Source organism: Hipposideros armiger, unplaced genomic scaffold, assembly GCF_001890085.2.
Source record: "Hipposideros armiger isolate ML-2016 unplaced genomic scaffold, ASM189008v1 scaffold_484, whole genome shotgun sequence".
NCBI classification, from domain to species: domain Eukaryota; kingdom Metazoa; phylum Chordata; class Mammalia; order Chiroptera; family Hipposideridae; genus Hipposideros; species Hipposideros armiger.
In genome coordinates this window covers 260603-281534 of record NW_017731834.1, presented here as the reverse complement: position 1 = coordinate 281534, position 20932 = coordinate 260603, and the positions used below count along the sequence as shown (strand labels likewise).

At 35.5% G+C, this 20932-nt stretch overlaps 1 protein-coding gene across 1 annotated transcript in view; it reads left to right on the top strand.

Annotated features, from left to right (window-relative positions):
• Window positions 1-20932, top strand: part of LOC109395809 (netrin receptor DCC-like) — a gene marked incomplete at its 3' end in the record, with an annotated part of 290818 nt that overhangs the window by 19634 nt on the left and 250252 nt on the right. The window contains exons 2-3 of the mRNA XM_019667139.1: window positions 3724-3874; window positions 5950-6086. Of these exons, the coding sequence (XP_019522684.1) occupies window positions 3724-3874; window positions 5950-6086 (288 nt within the window). The remainder of the gene's footprint in view (window positions 1-3723; window positions 3875-5949; window positions 6087-20932) is intronic.

Below are 20932 nucleotides of genomic sequence, written 5' to 3'. Positions count from 1 at the left end.
CAGTGGTCAGGCCTGTACACCGACTATGAGTGGACTTCCCAACAAGACATGAGTCCATCTGGCCCCCTAAGAAATATTTACAACATTTTTTATTATATTCTAGAGTCAACTGATCTTTGACAGAGAAGGAAAACCAAGTCAATGGAGAAAGGATAATCTTTTTAACAAGTGGTGCTGGGACAACTGAATACCCGTATGCAAATAGAAAAAAAGATCGGAATGCAGACCTTATATCTTTACAAAAAATAACTCAAAATGGATCACAGACCTAAATATAAAGCAAAACTGTAGAAACTTCTAGAAGATAACATATGAGAAAACCTAGGTGATCTTAGGTTTGCAAATGAATTTTTAGACATGTTACCTATAAACTAATCAATGAAAGGGAAAATTGATAAGTTGGACTTTATGAAAATAAATAATTCCTGCTCTGTAAAAGACAATGTTAGAGAATGAAAAAACAAGCCACAGACTGAGAAAATAATTGCAAAAGACACATCTGATAAAGGACTTGTATCCAAAATATACAACAAACAGTTGGAACTCAGTGATGCAAAAACAAACAAATCAATACAAAACAGGCAAAAGATCTGAACCAACACCTCACAGAAGATATACAGGTGGAAACTAAGCATATGAAATATGCTCAACATCATGTTACTGGGGAATTGCAAGTTAAAACAATTATATGATACCTCTAGACACCTATTAAAATGGTTAAAATCCCCCCCCCAAATAAAATGAACATATCCAATGCTTATAAGAATGAGAAGCAATAGGAAATTGCATTCATTGCCAGTGGGAATGCAAAATAGTACAGCCACTTTGGAAGACAGCTTGGGAGTATCTTACAAAGATAAACATAGTTTTACCATGCAATCTAGCAATTACACTCCAAGGTATTTATCAAAATTGAGTTGAAAAGTCATGTCCAGACAAAAAATCTGCACATGGACGTTTATAGCAGATTTCTTCATAATCACCCAAAACTGAAAGCAATCAAGGTATCCTTCAATAGGTGAATGGATAAACATCCAAACAATGGAATAATATCCAGTAATAAAAATAAATGAGCTATCAAATCACAAAAATACATGGAGGAACACTAAGTGCATATTGCTAAGTGAAAGAAATCAATTTGAAAAGTCTAAATACTGTATAATTTCAACTATAACATATTCTGGAAAAGGCACAAATATAGAAATAGTAAAATGATGAGTAATTGTCTGGGGTTTGAAGTAGGGAGTGCTGGGGGAGGGACAGATAGCTGAAGTTTGGGATTTTTACGATGGTGAAACTATTCTGTGATACTGTGATGTTGGATGCATGACATGCGTTTGTTAAAATCCATAGAATGTACAACACAAATAGTGAACTTTAGTGTACACTGTGGACTTTAGTTAATAATAATTACCAATATCAATTCATTAATTATAATAAATGTGCCACACTAATGTAGGGTGTTAATTACAGGGAAACTGAATGTTTAGGGATGGGGCACTAGTATATGGGAATTCTATATTATTTGTTTAATTTTTTGACAAATTAAAATAAAAATATAAAGTAGCAAATTAAAAGATAACCATTTTGTGTTGAATGATTTTGTTTTCAGATAAAAGAAAGTAGAATACTGGGTTGTCGGAAAAGTCATGACGCATTTTTGCAATGAAAAACATAGAAAAAAATACGTCATGACTTTTCCAACAACCCAGTAGTTAAAGTTGAAATGCTGGTTCTTTCATGGATAAATAAGTAGCATTGCACACAGGTCCCAGGTAAAATTTTTTACGTAGAAGATAAAATTACATGGGTCCTACTCGATGTTTTCTATGGATAGTATTATAGTATAGTATACTATAGTATGTTATATATTGTAGTATACCATAATATATAGTATTATACAGTGTATGTAGCTGAGACATTTCTACTGAGGAACAGGGAGTGAAAGAAAGCATTCAAATGGATAGGCCTTCATTATAATGGTAGCTATTTATAATTGCAAATTTTGGGAATCTCTCTATTTCAGGAAATTTATTTTTAAGTAATATTATCTTTCAAACCGTTTACATTTGATTTGAAAGATCGCTTTTCAAGAAGGAAGTGACATATACCACCAGCAATTTTTAAAAGTTTTGAGACATTTTTCTGCAATATTGGTTTGATAAGGATTAACACATTTAGAAAATTCTTTCAATATTTTCATTGTGAAGAATATTTATTTTTGTTGCTGTAATAACCAGAAACAGATGTGAGAAGATAGTGTGAATTTCTTCTTTTTCACACCAATAGTAATTTAGATAACAATTCCTATCCCAACTATTAACTAGAGAGTTGGTGGTCTTTTATTGACCTGTGATCAACCTGTATGGAGTTGGCGCAGGCCAAGGATGGTTAACAATGTTATTTTGTGTCCCATCTACTCCCGCCTCACTTCCTCTCTTGTGATCCGTAGTCCACACTATGACCCACTATGGTTAGTTGAATCTAACCTCCTTTGGCAATTCTGCTTCCATCCCAATCCTAGTTTTTAAGATTTCATCGCCTCATTTTCTTAGCTTCAAGATTTTGCTTTGAGTTTGTAACATGACCAATTGCATGCTAATTCCATGTAATGCATGAAGTTGAAAACAGCCTAAATTAAACCTTCATAGAGGGATGTGAGTTTTAATGGGGACTTGGAAATAAAGCATCTTAAATAAGTGAACTTGGAGTGACAGAAATTTAGTGAGCAGATCAGGTCAGAGGATGTTACTGCAGCTGGGAGGATTTCCTCCAAGCCCACCTAACCCAGGCACGAAGAGTTCGATTTGTATGGGAAATGTGAGACAAACTCTAACTCTCACAAAGCTTTCTCTTGACAGTGTTGAACTCTGTGCTTACGATTTTGTGATTTTTTTTCTTTATTCCACCTGATATAATCTCAGCAAGTGTGGATCAAATGAGTTCTAAGGTGAATGGAATGAGTCCTTAAGTTGAATAGACACAGTTTCAGTTGGGTGCTAGTAAAAATGAGTTAGTTGTATATATAGAACTAGAAAATGCATTGGGTGAAGGATACAGGAGCTCTTCGTTTACCCAGAGTCTCAGCTCTAGGGACAAGCTCAGTCTTTGTAAAGTTGTTAAAAATTAAAAATAAACAGAAGGCTTAGAAACAGCCAAGCTTAATGTTATAAAAAACAAATTTTAGGGTAACTTATTTTTTGAAAACAGAAGATATTTTCTGAATACCTTCTCTATTCTATTCCTCTGTACTTGTATGTTATTTATTTGACCTAATTCTAAAATGTTTATCTTATTTCCCAATCCACAGAAGCAATAAACAAAGCAAAAGGAAGTGGAATAGATATTAGTAGGAGGCAAACTGAATACATCAAAAAGTTTTGGATAATAACACTTAGAAAAATTACTGATCATATTGTCTTGTTCTCTAACAATGATAAATCAACAAGGCTTGTAGCCCAGATGAGTGACTTCTTTTTCCCTTTGCCTTAATCCATGATATCATCAACAGCTAAGAATATTCTAATATCATAATCCTAGAAACTAGGGATGGGAAAACTCTTTTAGGAGTTTATTTCATAAGTTTCATTGGCATTTTCCATTTTTTCTGTCCTTCCTCTTCACTGCATTATCTTTTTAGGAAAAAAAATGGTTTAACCTCCATCATTTATTTCTTCAGTGTTTTTTGTAAAAGATGTGATCTCTTGATTTTTTTCCCCACAGATCCAGGACTGCACAGGCAGCTGTATTTTCTGCAAAGACCATCCAATGTAGTAGCCATTGAAGGAAAAGATGCCGTCCTGGAGTGTTGTGTTTCTGGCTATCCTCCCCCGAGCTTTACCTGGCTACGAGGAGAGGAAGTCGTTCAACTCAGGTATTACGAATTTAGGACTTTTGTGACTTATATCTTACTGTTTATCTCTTTCTAATTTGATATACTCTTAGGCATCTAGAAATACTAGGTTTTTTTTTAATAATAATTAAATATTTTCCTGCATTCCTTGACATTATACAGTATTTGAAAGACATTTACCCACTGGAATAAAGGAATGGGGAACAGTGTCAAAATCCCTGAGATCAATTATGGAAGGAAATTGAGAAAGCTAAGATTGCCATTGAGATGGTACTGCCCAAAGAGTCTTCAGCAAAGATCCTTTGGAGGATCTCATCCTAAGGATGTAATAGTGTGAAATATTTATTTTTTTAAAAAGATTTTTATTGGGTAATTTGGAAAGGGGAACTGCATTGGGGAATTGAGGAAGGGGAACAGACAAGTTGCTGTCCTTTTGTTCTTCAGTCTAGTTGTGGAGAATGTTGCTTCACTGGCCCATGTTGGTATAATCATTGTGCTCTTCCCGGTTGAGGCAATCAGTCACTGGCCACTGGACAGCCGCTCACGGCGGCTCAGGCAGCACATGCCAGCTGCCGGCCACTCATGCTGGCTGCCAGCCACTCATGGTAGCTCACGGCAGCCCACTGCAGCCCCACTGCAGCCTGCCCCATCACTGGCGATTCACAGCAGCCCAGCTCCAGATCGAGCTGTTGTTCACCATCTTAGCTGTAGAGGGAGCAGTGTCACTGAACCTCATGTGGGATCCGAACTGGGGCCCTGCTGCTCTGAGCTGTCATCCCAAGCCAACTCTTAACCAACGCGCCACATGGCCTGCCCTGAAATATTTCTTAAGAAACCTAATTGCCTGAATTCAAATGTATAGCAGTCAAATATATAGGATATGTGCATTTTTTTAAAGCTCCAATTATATGTCTCACCATCTGTGTTCTAACAAATATTTCAGATAAGGCAGGTGGAAAAATTGGCTAGCTTTGAATTACTACACATTAATATGAAGGCATAGTTAGAAAGTAAACTCTTAACAGAATGGAACACTTAGTCTGAAACATTTTAATTAAATGGATTTCACTTAAGAAATTAATTTCATTGATTTTGAGGACTGGAGTACTTCTTTGTAGAACATTTATTTTCTATGATGAAATGTGTTCATGGACAATAAGTTATTCTTTAAATTTCATCTACCTCAAGTATTTATTTATATAACATCAATATATGGTATGGTATCACAATACTTTTTTTTTAAGTTGAAGTTGAACTAATTTATTAAGTGATAAAAAAGTAAAATACAATTCCAATTCAAATAGAACATCACAAAGTAGCAAGGGTTCCACAAGTCTATAAATTTATTTCCTCATAAAATTAACAAAGTTAATGTTTCATCTGGTAAAATCTACTGATGCTAGTTGTGATTCATTTAGATATACTCGGAAGTTCAAAATTATGACGAGGGGATACTCCTAATATTTAAGAAAGCTCCCTCATCTAACCATTTAGTTAGAGCCTTGAGCAATCATTGTTAAGGAAGTTGAGAAATAGAGACTCAACTGAGCCTTTGGAGTAAGTGTATGTGAGGTAAGGACCCCAAGCCATGGTTATATCACAATACTTCTGAGGGTATTCAAGCATGCATGAAATCAGGTTGTATCTTTATTGCATCAAGATGTGTTCTCTGAACATATCCAGGCATTCTTGGTGAAGTATGAAATGTGGCTTTGTACAAAGATTTCTAAATTGGGTGGCATGACACAGGATATTGACTTCTGTGAGGAACTGCTTCTATGGACCTTGGAGTTTTCAAATCCAAAGTAAGAGAACTGGCTTAAATTAGCTATATATTTTTTTTTCTCTCAGTACTAACATCATTTCCAAGTGTAATCTACTTCATTTCTTCGATCACTGCACACAGACTTCCAATGGGAATAGTTTACCTTGAATGAATTTTTGACCAATAAATGCGACCTTATCAAGCCCCCAGGATATAGATTCTTTTCAATTATAATTTGAGCTTCCATGGAGTTCATTTCAGCCTCTGTGTGCCTTGCCTGATATACATATTTGTTAATCTGCTCTAAATATATATGCCTTATGTCTTACAGGTCCAGAAAGTATTCTTTACTGGGTGGAAGCAACTTGCTTATATCCAATGTAACAGATGATGACAGTGGAACTTACACCTGCGTTGTTACATATAAAAATGAGAATATTAGTGCCTCTGCAGAGCTCACAGTCTTGGGTAAGTTAACGGCTTGAGATGAGTTTACATTGTACTCTTCAAAGTATATCATCGTGACACTTTAAATGCTTATTACCAAATTGCTTCCTAAGTTTCTTTAGTAGGAAATTGCAAAGTCTAAACATTCCACCCATATCCTTGCTGTACTCTGATTAATTGCATAGAGGTTGAATGCAGTGTTTGAATACTTGCTCATTGATTAAATCCCAGATTCATCACTCTTTAGTCCAATTATTCCAGTGATACAACTGAAACCTACCAAAAATTATTATTTAAAAAAATGTGTTAAGTTACAAATGAGAGGTTCCAAAATATATTATCTGGGGAAAATAAATGAAGAGATAAATGAGTGTGATAAATTACATTAAAAATATGCACCTGAGTGGAAAAATCAGCTGTCATTTGAGATGGTGGGGTTTCTGATAGTAAATTCAGGTGTGTTGCTAAAACTGTTTTGTTAATAAGGAAATATTATAGATGTTATGTTGAAAGTGAAACATTAAAAGCAAATACATCTACAGAAAACTTGCAAGGCAAGAATCTAATTTAAAGGAATTTAAGGGGCATGAATAGGTTCATATTATTCAGAAAAGCAGTGCCACTCTGTGTCATTGCAAATTTATCATTCTTATGTGTGGTAGGTAAACAAACACATACTTTATCATCTACTCCAAAGTTCTTTTAGCCAGTTTCATGTGAATTATGTAGTTTGGAGAAAGCACCTTAACATTTGAATTTCAATTGCTTTGCCCTGTAACAACAACAAAAATCATCTACCAGTCTTTGGATTTTTCCCCATGGAATAAATCTTTATACCTTTTAAAGAGTCCAGAAACAATCATAGGTTCTTTAAAAGCTATACAGTAGAAATGAAACGGTTTGGTACGCTGATTATATCTGCTAGCCTATATCATAATATTATTTTTCTATCCATTTTGCTTTTTAGATTTAAAGTTTCTTTAGAAAATGCTTTCATCTGCAGACATGGTAATAATGTTTATGATGGGTAAGGAGATGGAGTTGTTTGTTCTTTGATCAAACCATAAATGTTAAACTAAGAATAGGCAAAGGACTTTAATTCTTTGGTTTTAGAGGTAGTGTTATTCTAAGTAAAATATTATGTCTTTAAAATGGCAACAATTTCATTTACTCTTATTTTATACGTTATTTTCATTTTTATTTTTTGCAAAACAAAAAACTTTGACATTTATAACATCAAAGTACAGTAACACAGAATGGCTACCATAGAAGTTAGCTTGAAATGTGTATTATTGGTCATAGAGCAAATGCAGTTATGGAGTGAACTAGAATTTGTAGTGATAATAGGTAAACCTCTAAGTGCAAATACATGACGTCAAATTTTATATCAAACGAATGCACGATATTTAGATATATAACACTTCATTGATATCTAAGACAAATGTATACAAATTCTGATTTGTAAGACTACACTTATCAGCCAAGAAATATATGCACAGACATACATATTTGCACACACATTGACATTCATGGCATCTTCCTCTGTGTGTTTCTGTGCACATGTGTATGTTCTCCATTCTTTATTGAGAATTATCTTGTTTCTAAGTTTTAGTAAAAAAAGCACTGAGTTGATCATTCATATGTGTGTGTGTGTGCGCGCGCGCGCGCGTGTGTGTTTTTATATATATATATATATATATATATATATATATATATATATATATGCATATATGTAATTTATTTGCACATATCCTAAAGAAAAGTATTGCAGAAATGGTTGTAATCCCACCAGCAGTGTAAGAATTTGCCCCTCATCAAAACAGTACATATTTTCCCAGCCTCTAATATTTGCTTATCTAAAATTTTATAAAATAGCATTTCTTTGTTCTAATTTGCATCCCCATTGAACTCACATTTCTTTTTATAGTTTTTCTGGACATTAGCATTTTACATTTTGTTAGTTAGTTATCAATCTGTTTTACCTTTATACATTTATTGAGACATTCATCTTTATTTTGTTGATTTGTAGTAAATCTCTATATAGGAAAAATAGTAACTGTGCCATGTGTCTTCCATGTGTGTATTTCTTGGTTGTTGTTTATTTTATTTTTAGATTTTGTATAGTGTACCAAGTCTTCCTCTTTAAGGCTGTTGCCTTTGTTGTTTTTAGACTTACATTTTTGTTCTAAATGAACCACCCTGTTTTCAAAACTTCGATATAATTACATGTTGAATCTGTAAATTAGAAGGATTATTAATTTTTTAAAAAACAGATGGAGCTGTGTTTATAACATGGGTCTTTTTTTGGGGGGAATCCTCATGGTGACTGAGTATGCATTTTAAAGGTTCCCTGCAGATTTAGAATGATTTATAACTATTGCAGAAGCTATGATTTAATTCAGAAGCTGGTTATAATACTGTTAATTATTAACTATCCAGGTTTTAATGTGAATGTTGATACAATAACATTTTTGATATAGTCTTTGACTATTCTGATATAAGGTTGAGTTCATCTTGAAGAACTGAATTTATATGAAAATAGAATTTATTACTTTGTTTTTTAAAAGTAGAAGATGAGAAAACTTCATTATTAAATTTATTCAAATTTAGTTTTGATCATTTTTAAGAATTTAAGCATAATTTAAATTCCTTATAAGATGAAATCCCATAAGAAATGTAAGCTTGTGCTTATAAGCTTTAATTATACATTTTATCATACTCTTTCTACTTGTGGTCCTTTTTTGCACTTAGACTGGCTTTAAATATGAACCTGTATGAACTAACAGACTTTTCAAGTAGGGTATCATTTTATATACAACAAGATAAAGAGAAATGTCCTGGTCTTTCTGAAGAGTTTCAGAGCTAATATACATTAAATATAATTTAAGGCATTTGCATTATAGAATGAAAATGGAAACTTCCATAATAATTAAACCTCTTGGAGAAATCTATATTAGAAAAGACAACCTTATCTAAGATAAATAAAATATAAATACATTTATAAAAGCATTCTTCATAATAGCCATTTATGTTAATGTTTCTGACCGATTAGAATAGCTGTCAATACAGTACTGGCAGACATATTTTGAGTACATGTACTCCACTAGGTTCTGGGAAGGCTACAGAAGGTTTGAAGTCTGGCTTCAATGGGATTTTAGTATAATTACACATTTATACAATCAGTTACTCTAATGCCATCTAAGTAAGATTGTTTTTTCATATTGCAGTCAACATGGAATCTGTGAAGGTAGGAAGAGTTGATGGTCTCTGCTCTCATAAAAGACAGAGCCTAAAGCAGTGGTGGCAGGAGAGGACCTGAGGAGGGGGACGCAGAGCGAGTCTCTGAATTCTGTTGCCAGCTTCCATTTTGTTTAAATCGCTAGTGCCATGATTATTTTTTTAAACTCTTGTTTCGGAGAAGGACCTTAAAAGAGGTATTCTGTCCATTCTTATTTTCAAAATGTCCCACTTCCTGGCTCAAGAATTACAATCACCATTTCTGAAAATATATGCATTTTTTCCCTTTATCTCCCTGTCTTCCCCCTCATGCACACCTCCATATGTGCAGCAAGAAGACCTTTAATAACATTCAGGAGATCTGCCTCTACCTTGGGTCTAGATCTAGTCATTGTCTGAATCAGTGCATAAATGCATACTTTAAAAAAACTATTTGCTCTTTAGCCAGTAAAGTCCCTGACCTTGGACAAGCTCTGTGCACTGTTCATACACACACTAGAAGAGATAGGTGGAAAGGTTTCAGCAGAAGTCATTAGGTCTGACATCTACAAGAAAATGAAAACATTTTTGAACGTTCCAGAAAGGATTCTAGAATTCTCTTTAAAGTGGTCTGCAGCAATATAAACAATATACTATTAAAATTTTACCTTTGTGTGTAGGTTTTCTCAGTTATTTGCCTTATTAACTTTCTAGAGAAATGTTGACTAGACTTGGCACAAACTGGCTTTGCAGTATACAGATAAGTCTGCTAGGTCAGTCCTTTGCACATCATTGAAAACTTGAAACTAAATGTAAGAATTCTTCATATCTTCCATGGCATGAGTGGCACATATGCCTTCATTTGTGTTTGACTTTTTATTTCTCCCAAGTAAACATCCCTGGAACAAAGTCCTTTGAGGCAAGTGTTACTCCTGCCTAAGGTTCTCCTTAAGAGATGGGATCCATGTGTCATGTATGTGTTTAGAAGGCCTCTCTCTATTGACCCGAGCATGTCCACCTTACACAGATATGTTCTTTAAGCCTGATGGTCATAGATTCAGAATATTAAATTTTATATATATATATATATATATATATATATATGGCATATAAATATATATGTCGCCTATGTGTGTGCATATACATAAACACATGTATGTGTGCATGCATATATATAATATACACATTTATATATATAATATGCACATATTCTCTATTTCTAAGAAAATTTCTCTTCAAAATCCATTCCCATATTCTTTCAAATGCTTATGGTTATCTCAACCATTAAATAATGTATTGATCTTGCACATGGTTAGATAATAGGCCAAGCTGTTCAGAAAGTTTTAGGAAAATTATCTTAAAAGAGACTTCAGAAGACAGCAGATTAAGGTATTGGGACTTTGGAAAAGTCATGATACATGTTTGCAACAGATGGCATGAGTTCATTTTTGGAAGTACTAGAGTCATTTGCATCTCTGTTATTGCGATGTCATTTGACAGCTGACAGTTCTAGCTTCATTCTAAAAAAATTGAGCAATTTGGTTGAGTATTGGAGATTTTACAACAAATTGAAGATGGAAGACCAAACTATGCATTTTTGCCATATTTTACTGTTTTACTTCCATAAAGGGAAGAACGCGTGTCAAGCTTGTGAAAAGTTGTATAAAGTTTACATTGACAATGCTCTACAAGATGTCAGTGCCAACGATAGTTCACAAAATTCCGTGCTGGTAATTTTTTATCTCAATGACACTCCTCGGTCAGGGAAGCCCACCGAGGTTGATGACGACAAAATAAAGGCATAGATTGAGTCAAATCCATATTACACAACACGAGAGATTGCAGAAACATCGAACATCCATCATTCAAGCATTAACAACCACCTGAAAAAGCTGGGATACATAAACAAGCTCGATATTTGGGTTCCGCATGAACTCAAAGAAGTTTATTTGATGGTGTGTATAAACATCTGCCATGTGCTCATTAAACGTGAGGAAAACAATTATTTTTTGAAGTGACTGATAACTGGTGATGGGAAGTGGATTGTTGACAACAATGTGGTGCACAAACGGTCTTGGCCCAACATGATGATTCACCTCAAACAACATCGAATGCAGACATTCATCAGAGGAAGGTTATGCTCTCAGTGTGGTGGGATTTTAAAGGTGTCGTGTTTTTCGAGCTCCTACCAAAGAACCAAACAATCAATTCGAACATGTACTGTTGGCATTTGGAGGTTTGAACGAATCCATCATCCAGAAACGTCCAGAGCGTGTTAATTGTAAAGGAGTTGTGCTCCATTGTGACAATGTGAGACCACACACAAGTTTGATCACCCGTCAAAATTTATTGTAGCTTGGATGGGATGTGTTGCCACACACATCATACTCACCTGACCTTGCACCATCAGACTGCCACTGTTTCGCTCTCTTCAAACGTCCTTGTGTGGTATAACGTTCAATTCAGATGAGGCTGTAAATCAGCATTTTGTTCAGTTCTTCGCAAATAAAGACAGGCCCTTCTATGAACGAGGAATTATGAAGAGCTCACTGAAAGATGGCAAATGGTTATTGAGCAAAACGGGCAATATATCATTGATTGATCTTTGTTCTTTATATAAATAAATGACCTTTGAAAAACATAGACAAAATACGTCATGACTTTTCCAAAGACCCAATACATGCGGGGAAATTAAATAGTACTGTTAAAAGAAAACATTATTTTGTGATGTAGTGGGATGGAAAAGTCCACATTAGTAGCTCACTTTCTTTTAAAAGTGCTTTTGAATGATAAAAGATGGCTGAGTGTATAGTGAGCTAACCAATTGCAGTTTCTAGTCCCAGATATACAACTGAACCACAGAATTAACAGTAAAGAAGCAACCAGTAGTTGAGTGCCTCTTGTGTGTTCCAAGGACTCTTGGGCATAGAAAGGCACATATGACACAATCCGGGCCTCAAAGACTCATTAGGTCAACAGAGAAGAAGTTGGCAATTACTAAGAGCCCAACGAACAGTTGGGAAAGAGGCAGATGAGGGGCCCTGAATAAAAAGTTCAGCAAACATGAGAGAATTGGAGTTGGGGTGTTGGGCAGAGGGGCAAGGGGAGAGAGGTCTGGGCCGGGGGCAGTGGCTGGACAAAGGTTTGGAAACAAGCAAGGGATGGGGAAGGCAAAGTGGTTGATGTGACTGAAGATTTTGGGCACAAAGGCAATCTGATGGTGGACAGGAAAGGTGGTATAGATCCTAAATATTTTGCTAAGGTAGTTAGATTTTCAAAGGCAAAGGACAGACATGGAAAGGTGTTTTTTTTTTTTTTAAGAGGGGACTTGGGGGATGGGAACAGTGCTGGGGAATTGGGGGAAGGGGAACAGACAAGTTGCTGTCCTTTTGTTCTTCAGTCTAGTTGTGGAGGACGTTGCTTCACTGTCCCAATTTGGGCCATCATTGCGCTCTTCCCGGGCGAGGCAGATCAGTCGCCAGCTTCTGACAGCCGCTCACTGTGGCTGCTGGCCGCTCACGGTAGCCCATGGCAACCCACTGCCGCAGGGGCTGCAGTCTATGCCCGTGACTCATGGCAGCCCAGCTCTCGGTTGAGCTGTTGTTCAGCATCTTAGCTGTGGAGGGCATTGTCACTGGCCCTCATATGTGGGATCCGAACCGGGGCCCTCTGGCGTCCCAAGCAAGCTCGTAACCAATGCGCCACTTGGCCTGGCCCTGGAAAGGTTTTTTAATTGTGGCTCACTCGCTCTTTCATCTTGGCCAGTTGTTTAAGTCTATAATCCTCTTTTTTTTTTTTTAAATTGGAAAAGAATGATATTGACTTCCTCAGAGGATTCGGTGACTGCTTGGGTGTGAGAACTTGGAGAGAAAGATTTCAGCATAGCAAGGCATAGCTTTGTATGCTCTGGGAAATAAAGATATATAAGATATTCTTCCAGCCCTCATGAGAAACCTAAAGCATAGTTGCAAAGATTAAGCAAAAACAAACAAAACAATACAAAATGCCACAAATGTTCAAACATCTCATCACTCTCTCCATACCTAATTTTCCTCATCTATAAAATGAACAAAGCAATAACAATATGTAACTGTCATGAATCGTGGAGGAATCTTATAATGATGTTCTAATGATACACAGAAATTTCTTTGGCAGTCTTCTTTAGAAGCATAGACAAAAAATTAGGTATGTGGCACAACGATGATATTGAAATATGTGAAACATTTTATATTTTTATATTTTACCCTGTACCTCTACAGCCTACTGTTCATCCTTTACTCCCAAATGTATTGGGAGAAACTTAGAAACAGGTGCCATGTCGTGTGCATCTTGGTCACTCAGACCCTTGGTTTGTTCTCTTGCTTACCTGAGCTTTAAACATAAGAACTACAATTGTATGTACATCATATATATGAGTAAGTCATCTAATTTTCTATCTAAATATTGTATAAACTCTCCATTGATACTCATGATTTTTTCATAGACCACAGTTATGGACTGAATGGTTCCCTCCAAGTTCGTAGGTCTTAGCCTTAATCCCCAATGTGACTGTATTTGGAGATAAGACCTTTAAGGATGCAATTAAGGTGAAATGAGGTCATAAGTGTAGGGCTCTAATCCAGTAGAAATGGTGTCTTTATAAGAAGAGACATTGGAGCACTCTGTCTCTCAGAGCACACACTAAGAAACCAGGACATGTGTGGATGGATAGAAAAGTCAGTCTCCCATCCAAGGAGAAATATCTTACCAGAAACCAACCCTGCAGTTACCTTGACCTTAGACTTTCTGTCTCCAGGACTTTGAAAAATACATTTATGTTTTCTAAGCCACCCAGCCATCCAAATGTTTGGTTATGGCAGCCTGAGCAGACTAATGTAACCACAGAAAGAGTAGTTGTTCTATGCATTATATTGTTTAAAAGATTCTTGATCAATTTTACTAAGAATGCAAAAATAAATTAGCAATATTTGTTACATATTATTAATACTGATGATCTTAAATTCCCTGGAGTGTGAAAAAAGTCCTTTTTATAATAATAATGAATAAAAAAATTTATGTTTTTATACTAGGTTATGTGTAGTTCCAAGGGTCTTATAAATTTAAAGTTCCCCTATCTTAGTTTTTCTTCAATATCATCATCACATCTCTTTTTTTTTAAGTTTATTGAGGTGGCAAAGGTTAGTAAAGTTACATAGGTTTCAGTTGTACAATTCTGTAATACATCATCTTTATATCACATTGTGTGTTTGCCACCCAGAGTCAGTTTTCCTTCCATCACCATATATTTGATCATCACATCTTTATTTAATAATTTCTGAGTAAAAGGTACTACTTTCTTTTTAGATTCTATCATTTTAAATGATCTACTGTTTTATTAGTAAGTATACCAGTAGCTATGAAGAAATTGTGTTTTTTCTTTTCTAAATCAATTCTTAGATAAATTCAATTTACTACAAGTACATAAATGTTTACAGCCCATCGACTCTCAGATATGTCTATAACGAAAGGAAACATGATAATTAAACATTGACATGGCTTTGTGTCCCTTTTTTTGCATATGCTTTAGTTTTATAAATTGTAAACTGAAACATATGTGGTGTTAGTTGCTAATTTCTGAACATGTGTAACTGGCCAAGTAGGACATTGACTCACCCATTTGTTTGGAGCGTAAGAGGCACATGTGCCCCCCACCCCCCGCCCCCCAATTAAGGTGTTAATCACTTACTTTATAACCTTGCTGAGGGACTACCCATGTTGGGTTTTAGGCTCAGGTTCTTAGCCATAAATCAAAAATAGTTCTCATAAAATATATTAGCTAAGGTACTATTTTTCCTTCTGTTACAGTGTGGAACTCTGTGTGAGTGGAGTTCTCCTGAATTTACAACATCACTGCCTAGGTAGCAGCCTTTAATTTCATGTCTATCTGTAATTGCCCTTTATTAGCAGTGACCCCCTCCCCCATCACATTTAATGATCATTGTCATAAAAGCAGTGCCTTAGGTAAGTTTATATTGATTATTCTTCATGAGGTAATTGCCAAATGGATCATATTGAAATTAGTTAAGCGTTTTTCCATACAGGGACATGATCCCAAATGTAGGATACAAGTGCATAACATAAGGCAGAATCAGATTTTCAAAATTCAGAATCATCTTTGAGCTGCTTCTTCCCATTACTGTGTTGATTTCTTATTAAACTTTCCTCACCTGGGATCATAGCTGGCATAAGAATGCAAAAGTTCTATCCAAAATGATTTTTAGAAAATTCTGTTGAGTGCATACATGTATTAAAGGAAGAAAAATGATAAGTTCAGACTGTTAGTAATAAAATGATTTAGTATTCCAATGGCAGTTATATTTGACGGTGGAAATACTAGCTGGATTAGTGGCAGGATTTATTTATTCATTACACAAATATTTATTTGAAGGCCTACTATGTGGACCTCCACTCTTTTCCCTCTTTCATTGGAAGAAACAATTTGAACAGTGGTTTGCATTTATCCTTGAGATGGTGATGAATGTATTTTTTTTTTCTTTCTTGGATAGATGAGGAAGAAAGTTGAGGTCCCAGAAGGAAAGAAAAAAGCTATGTACTAATTCAGAGCATTGAAAAGGCAATCTAAGGCTATGATTTTAATTAGCTCCAACAATCTCAGCAAGGTGAATTGACCATTTGTGGTTTAGAAGGAGGAGAACGGGTGATGGTGGTGGAGAGCTGCCCAGAAGGGCATCGTATGCCATAGTTGACCTGAAGTACCAGAAGAATGCATTATCCTAGAAGTTTGACCCTGCAATAGGATTCAAATTAGACAGACATGTTTTAATTAAAGTTAGTTAGCATTAGTGTCATTGTACTTGCCAGTTTTCTAATTCTAGGGAACAGAGTATGCCATTCATTTGTATATGTTCTAAGGATTTTTTCCTGGTTTATTTCTTAATATATGAAGGTATCATCATTTCACTAATTTGTCAAAGTAAGGTGTGGACTCATCTTTAGCATAATCTGGTATACTTCATCAGGAAACCATCAGAGTATAACTGATATTCATTCATACACCTGAAATTCACACCATATTACCAAGGCTCCTAGCACCACTTGGTGGCAGTGTACCTAAGAGCAAAAAGCACTAAGTAGAAAACATAAGTCTTACAATGATGGACTCTATTAAACCATTTGGAGTTTCTATCTATACATTGATTGATTCATTTATTCACTCCTTCAACAAATATGTACTGAAAATGCAGTCATTTTCTTGCCTAATTCTTCTGGGGGGAAAAAAAAGCTTTATCGAGATATCATTGACTGTAATCCACGTACTATGCAATTTTGAATTTAATGTGTACAATTTTATGGTTTTCAATTTAATCACAGGTGTGCCCAACCATATCTCACCACAGTCAATTTTAGAACACCTTACTCACCTCAGAAAGTAACCACATAGCCTTTAGCTGTCACTTCCATATTCTCCTGTTCTCTCTCCTCCTGCTGCCTTACTCACAACCCTCAGCAACCACCAATCTACTACCTGTCTTTGTAGATTTCCCTATTTTAGACATTTCATGTGAGTGTGATCATAGAATGTGTTGTGTTTGACTTACTAAGAAGTAAGTAACTTAGAATAATATTTTTAGGGTTCCTCCTCATCGTAGTATGTATCAGTCTTAATTCTTTCTTGTGACCAAATAATATTGCATTGTATAAATATACCTTTCATTTTATTAATCCATTCATTAGTTGATGGGCGTTTGGATTGTCTCCACTTTTTGCCTATTATGAACAATTCTGTAGAAACATTTGTGCTCAAGTTTTTGTGTGGAGCTATGTTTTTAGTTCTCTTATATACCTAGGAGTAGAATTGCTCAGTTGTATGGTAACTCTATGTTTAATCATTTGAGGAGCCACTAGACTGTTTTCTAAAGCGACTGTACCATTTTTCATGCCCACCAGCAATGTATGAGTATTTCTGTTTCTCTATATCCTCACCAACACTTGTTGTTGGCTTTTGTAATTCTAGCCAGCCTAGTGGGTGAGAGGCGGCATCTCATTGTGGGCTTGATTTTCATTTCCCTGAAGACTAATGATGTTGACTTTTTTGCTATGGATTTATTGGCCATTTGTATATCGTTTTTGAAGAAATATCTATGCAGGACCTTTTCCCATTTTCAATTGGGTTATTTGTCTTTTTATTATTGCTTAATGTCTTTTTATGGATATATATGTGTGGGGTGAGTAATACCACTTTCTTAGGAACAGGCTAAATGGAATGCCACACAGAGAAACTGCTGAGGGCAATGTGAGGTCATTGGTTACCTGCGTGAAAATGTTTGAGTTCACAATGACTGTTTTTTTTTCGTGCTTTGTTCTCTAAGGTGACATTGTGTCATGCATGCACGCTGCTTTTTGATTATTAGATCTGATGCTGTCTGCACCCAGGGGGAAACCCTCTCCCTTTCCTGAGCTTCCATATTTTCTTGTTAATCCCACCGTGAACACTTAACACGTTGATGAGACGTTTTCCATAGAAATTCATACAGTGAGTTGTAATCACATATAAATCAAATTGTTTTCTCAAGGGGAGGGTTTGTATCTTAGTCAGTTTCATGGCCCTCAGTATCTTGTGCACTAATGGGCATGAATTAAGCATTTAAGGAACATGTAAGAAATGCATATTTTCTCTCTCAGAATTGAATTTGGATTTTCATCCTGAATGTTGAATTTTTGTATATGAAAAAAATTATGTCTTATTCATTTAGTCTTTCTGTGAGAGAGAAAACAAATATCTTTGTACACAAGGCTGAGACTCCAAATCTTCTTTCTCATTTTACCCACATTCTTGTTATTCAGAAAAGCTGTTTCTAGGCATGAAGTTTTAACTGAACTACAATTAAGACATAATGTTCTGAATTTTAATAGAAACATTTTGGTAGCTATTCCTTGTGAAACAGATTTTGGGTCCAAGTTTGGAATGAACAAATGGGCAAAATTACTGTATTTTCCCATGTATAAGACACACCCTTTTTTGAAAAATTTGGGGTCTGAAAACTGAGTGCATCTTATACAGTGCTTGTATGAGCACAAAAAACAAGCATGAAAAAAGTCGGGAATGCAAGTAAAAAAAATCTACAACCACTGTATAAGACACACCCAGTTTTTAGACCCCAACATTTTTCGAAAAAGGGTGCATCTTATACATGGGGGAATATAGTAAAGTGGAATGACTACACAATTAAGTGAGACATCTTGAAAAAATGAAAGCTTCTTGTTTACCAATATTTCCCAAATTGTATTTTTATTATTAGGTATTCCTAACAAAAATGAAAAAAAGAAAAAAAAAGATGAAACAAAACAAAAATCCTCCGTATTATCTCAGTTTGGGAAATATTGGATCAAAGTTAAATTAAACAGATGCGTACTATAGGACTTCTCCGAATCTCTAACAGACTAATGTTTGAGAAATGCTGTGTGCAATTAGCAAAGGCTATAGGGTTAAAACTTATAGTCTTTCTATGTTTGAAGATGGAAAGAGTGCTTCAGGTGGTGAATCTCCTATTATCAGCAGTATAGCTATACCAATTTGGCTTATATGTAGTTGTAATGCAATGCGTACATTTCTATGGAAGCTGCCTACCCAATTAAAATGGGATCTTTACCACGGTTAATGGGTATAGTCAATTTTTTATTCTTGCAGTTCAGACCCATTACACATTCTGTAAGAAGCAACGTGATGCCATTTTAATCACAGCCCAGTGCTTCCCTCCTGCTAAGGAAAATAAATGTGATATTTATGAGTTTTCATCCACGGCTTCTTTAGAGGACCAGCAAAGAAAATAATTAGCCCGTGATTAAATTATATAATTCAATTTTCCCTTGATATGTTCTTACTGACATTCAAAAAGTAGTTAGTGAATCCAGCTGCTGAAAGCTCAGTAATAACACTTTATCACCAATTTATAGCGCATGAAAACAAAAATGAGCCGGGGGATTGTGGTATGTGTGAGTGTATATATATGATTCTTAAAGGATGGTTAGCCAGATAAAAGTGAGGATTGTGCAAGTAATATTGTGTTTCTCCATTAGAATGCTAATTTCGCTTGCAAACTATCTCAGGAATTAAGACTACAAAGGTCATTGTGTAGGTATTTGCAGGAAGGTAGAATGAGAGCAGGGACATTTTCCTTGTTTGATTTTTAAAACAACAATAAAAAAATAGTAACTGAAATTCTGGCCTCAGAAGAAATCGGTGAGTGAGTTTTTCTCCTCACCACCTCTTCACTCTCTTCCATGTAAATGGAAGAGTAAGTTACGTAGTTCTCATTGTTCACTTCTACTGTAAGCTGCTTGGTTTTCTTCTTTTCAGCTAAATGCTTGACAGACACTTCATGCTTATCAACATATCCCCTAAAATCAGGAGATTGGTATGATGATGACTGATCTTTCATTCTATCCACATATCCTATGTCTACCATCTTGCTTCTCTCTTTACTCCCCCAACCTACCCCAATTTATACTCGAGGCTATTACTGGGCAAGCGACCACGAACACATCCCTTAATCTCTAAGCATAGTCTGTATAATGGGCCAATGACACCTAACCTGCAGAGTTGTTACAAAGCTTGACCTAAGAGAAATAATCCATGTTCAGCACAGCTCCACGACAGTGCCCAGAATAGAGAAGATGCTCAATAAGTGGCATTTATTATCACTGCTGTCATTAGCAGCAGATATCTTCAGATTAACATATATTCTCCTTGTGTGCTCACACTCAGAATAGCAAGTCTCATTCAAATCTTATGTCGTAAGTCAGACAGCTCTATCTCCTGACATTTTAGGAAAACTCAAGGAGAAAGCAACTGTGAAAAAGAAGCTTCCTAGAGATGGCCCTGAGAATAGTAGAACTTAAGCACGGCAGTACAATTTATCACAATGTGTAGGACCTCTGAACCCAAGTTTTAGAAGTGGGGATTAAAGTGATATTAGTGAGAGAAGACGAGTAAGTTTTGCTGGTTTGGGTGGGCTGTGTAGTCTAGGGATTTGGGTGTGAAACATTGTCTGGGACATATGAAGCATTAAATAAATACTAGCTATTATTATTAAAAAAAAAAATTTGCGCTAAACATATTGCAGGCTTTCTTGAGGGAGCGTAGGAAGTGTGCTACCACTATTTATACTTTACCAAAGACTATGAGAAATGTTAATGTTGTAAGTTATTAAGAAAATCACCCAGAAAATATTATTCACAATTAAGCTAGCTTTGGATAGGAAGGAATATTTATCATTCACATGTATAATACATATGAAAACTGTCAAAGTGAGTAAATAGAGTTTGGTTTAATGAATATAGCCTCAGTGTTGCAATTTATTAAACCTAGTCATCAGATTTGTGCCTCTTTTCTTTATATCTTACATTAAATCCATAACAGTACAACCTTGAGAACATAGTTTATATCTGCTCTCTTTTCTCCATCTTGGTTCCCTCACCCTGAACCCAACTACTCTCACCTGTTACTTGGGCCAGACCTCTAATCTTCTAATGATCTCTCTTCCAGTCTTGCCTTATGTAACCCATTGTCACCCAGCATGATCTTGTTAACAGTTTAATCAGAATTGCATGTCCCTTTTAGAAATTAAAATCCTCAAGGTCCTTCCATTTTT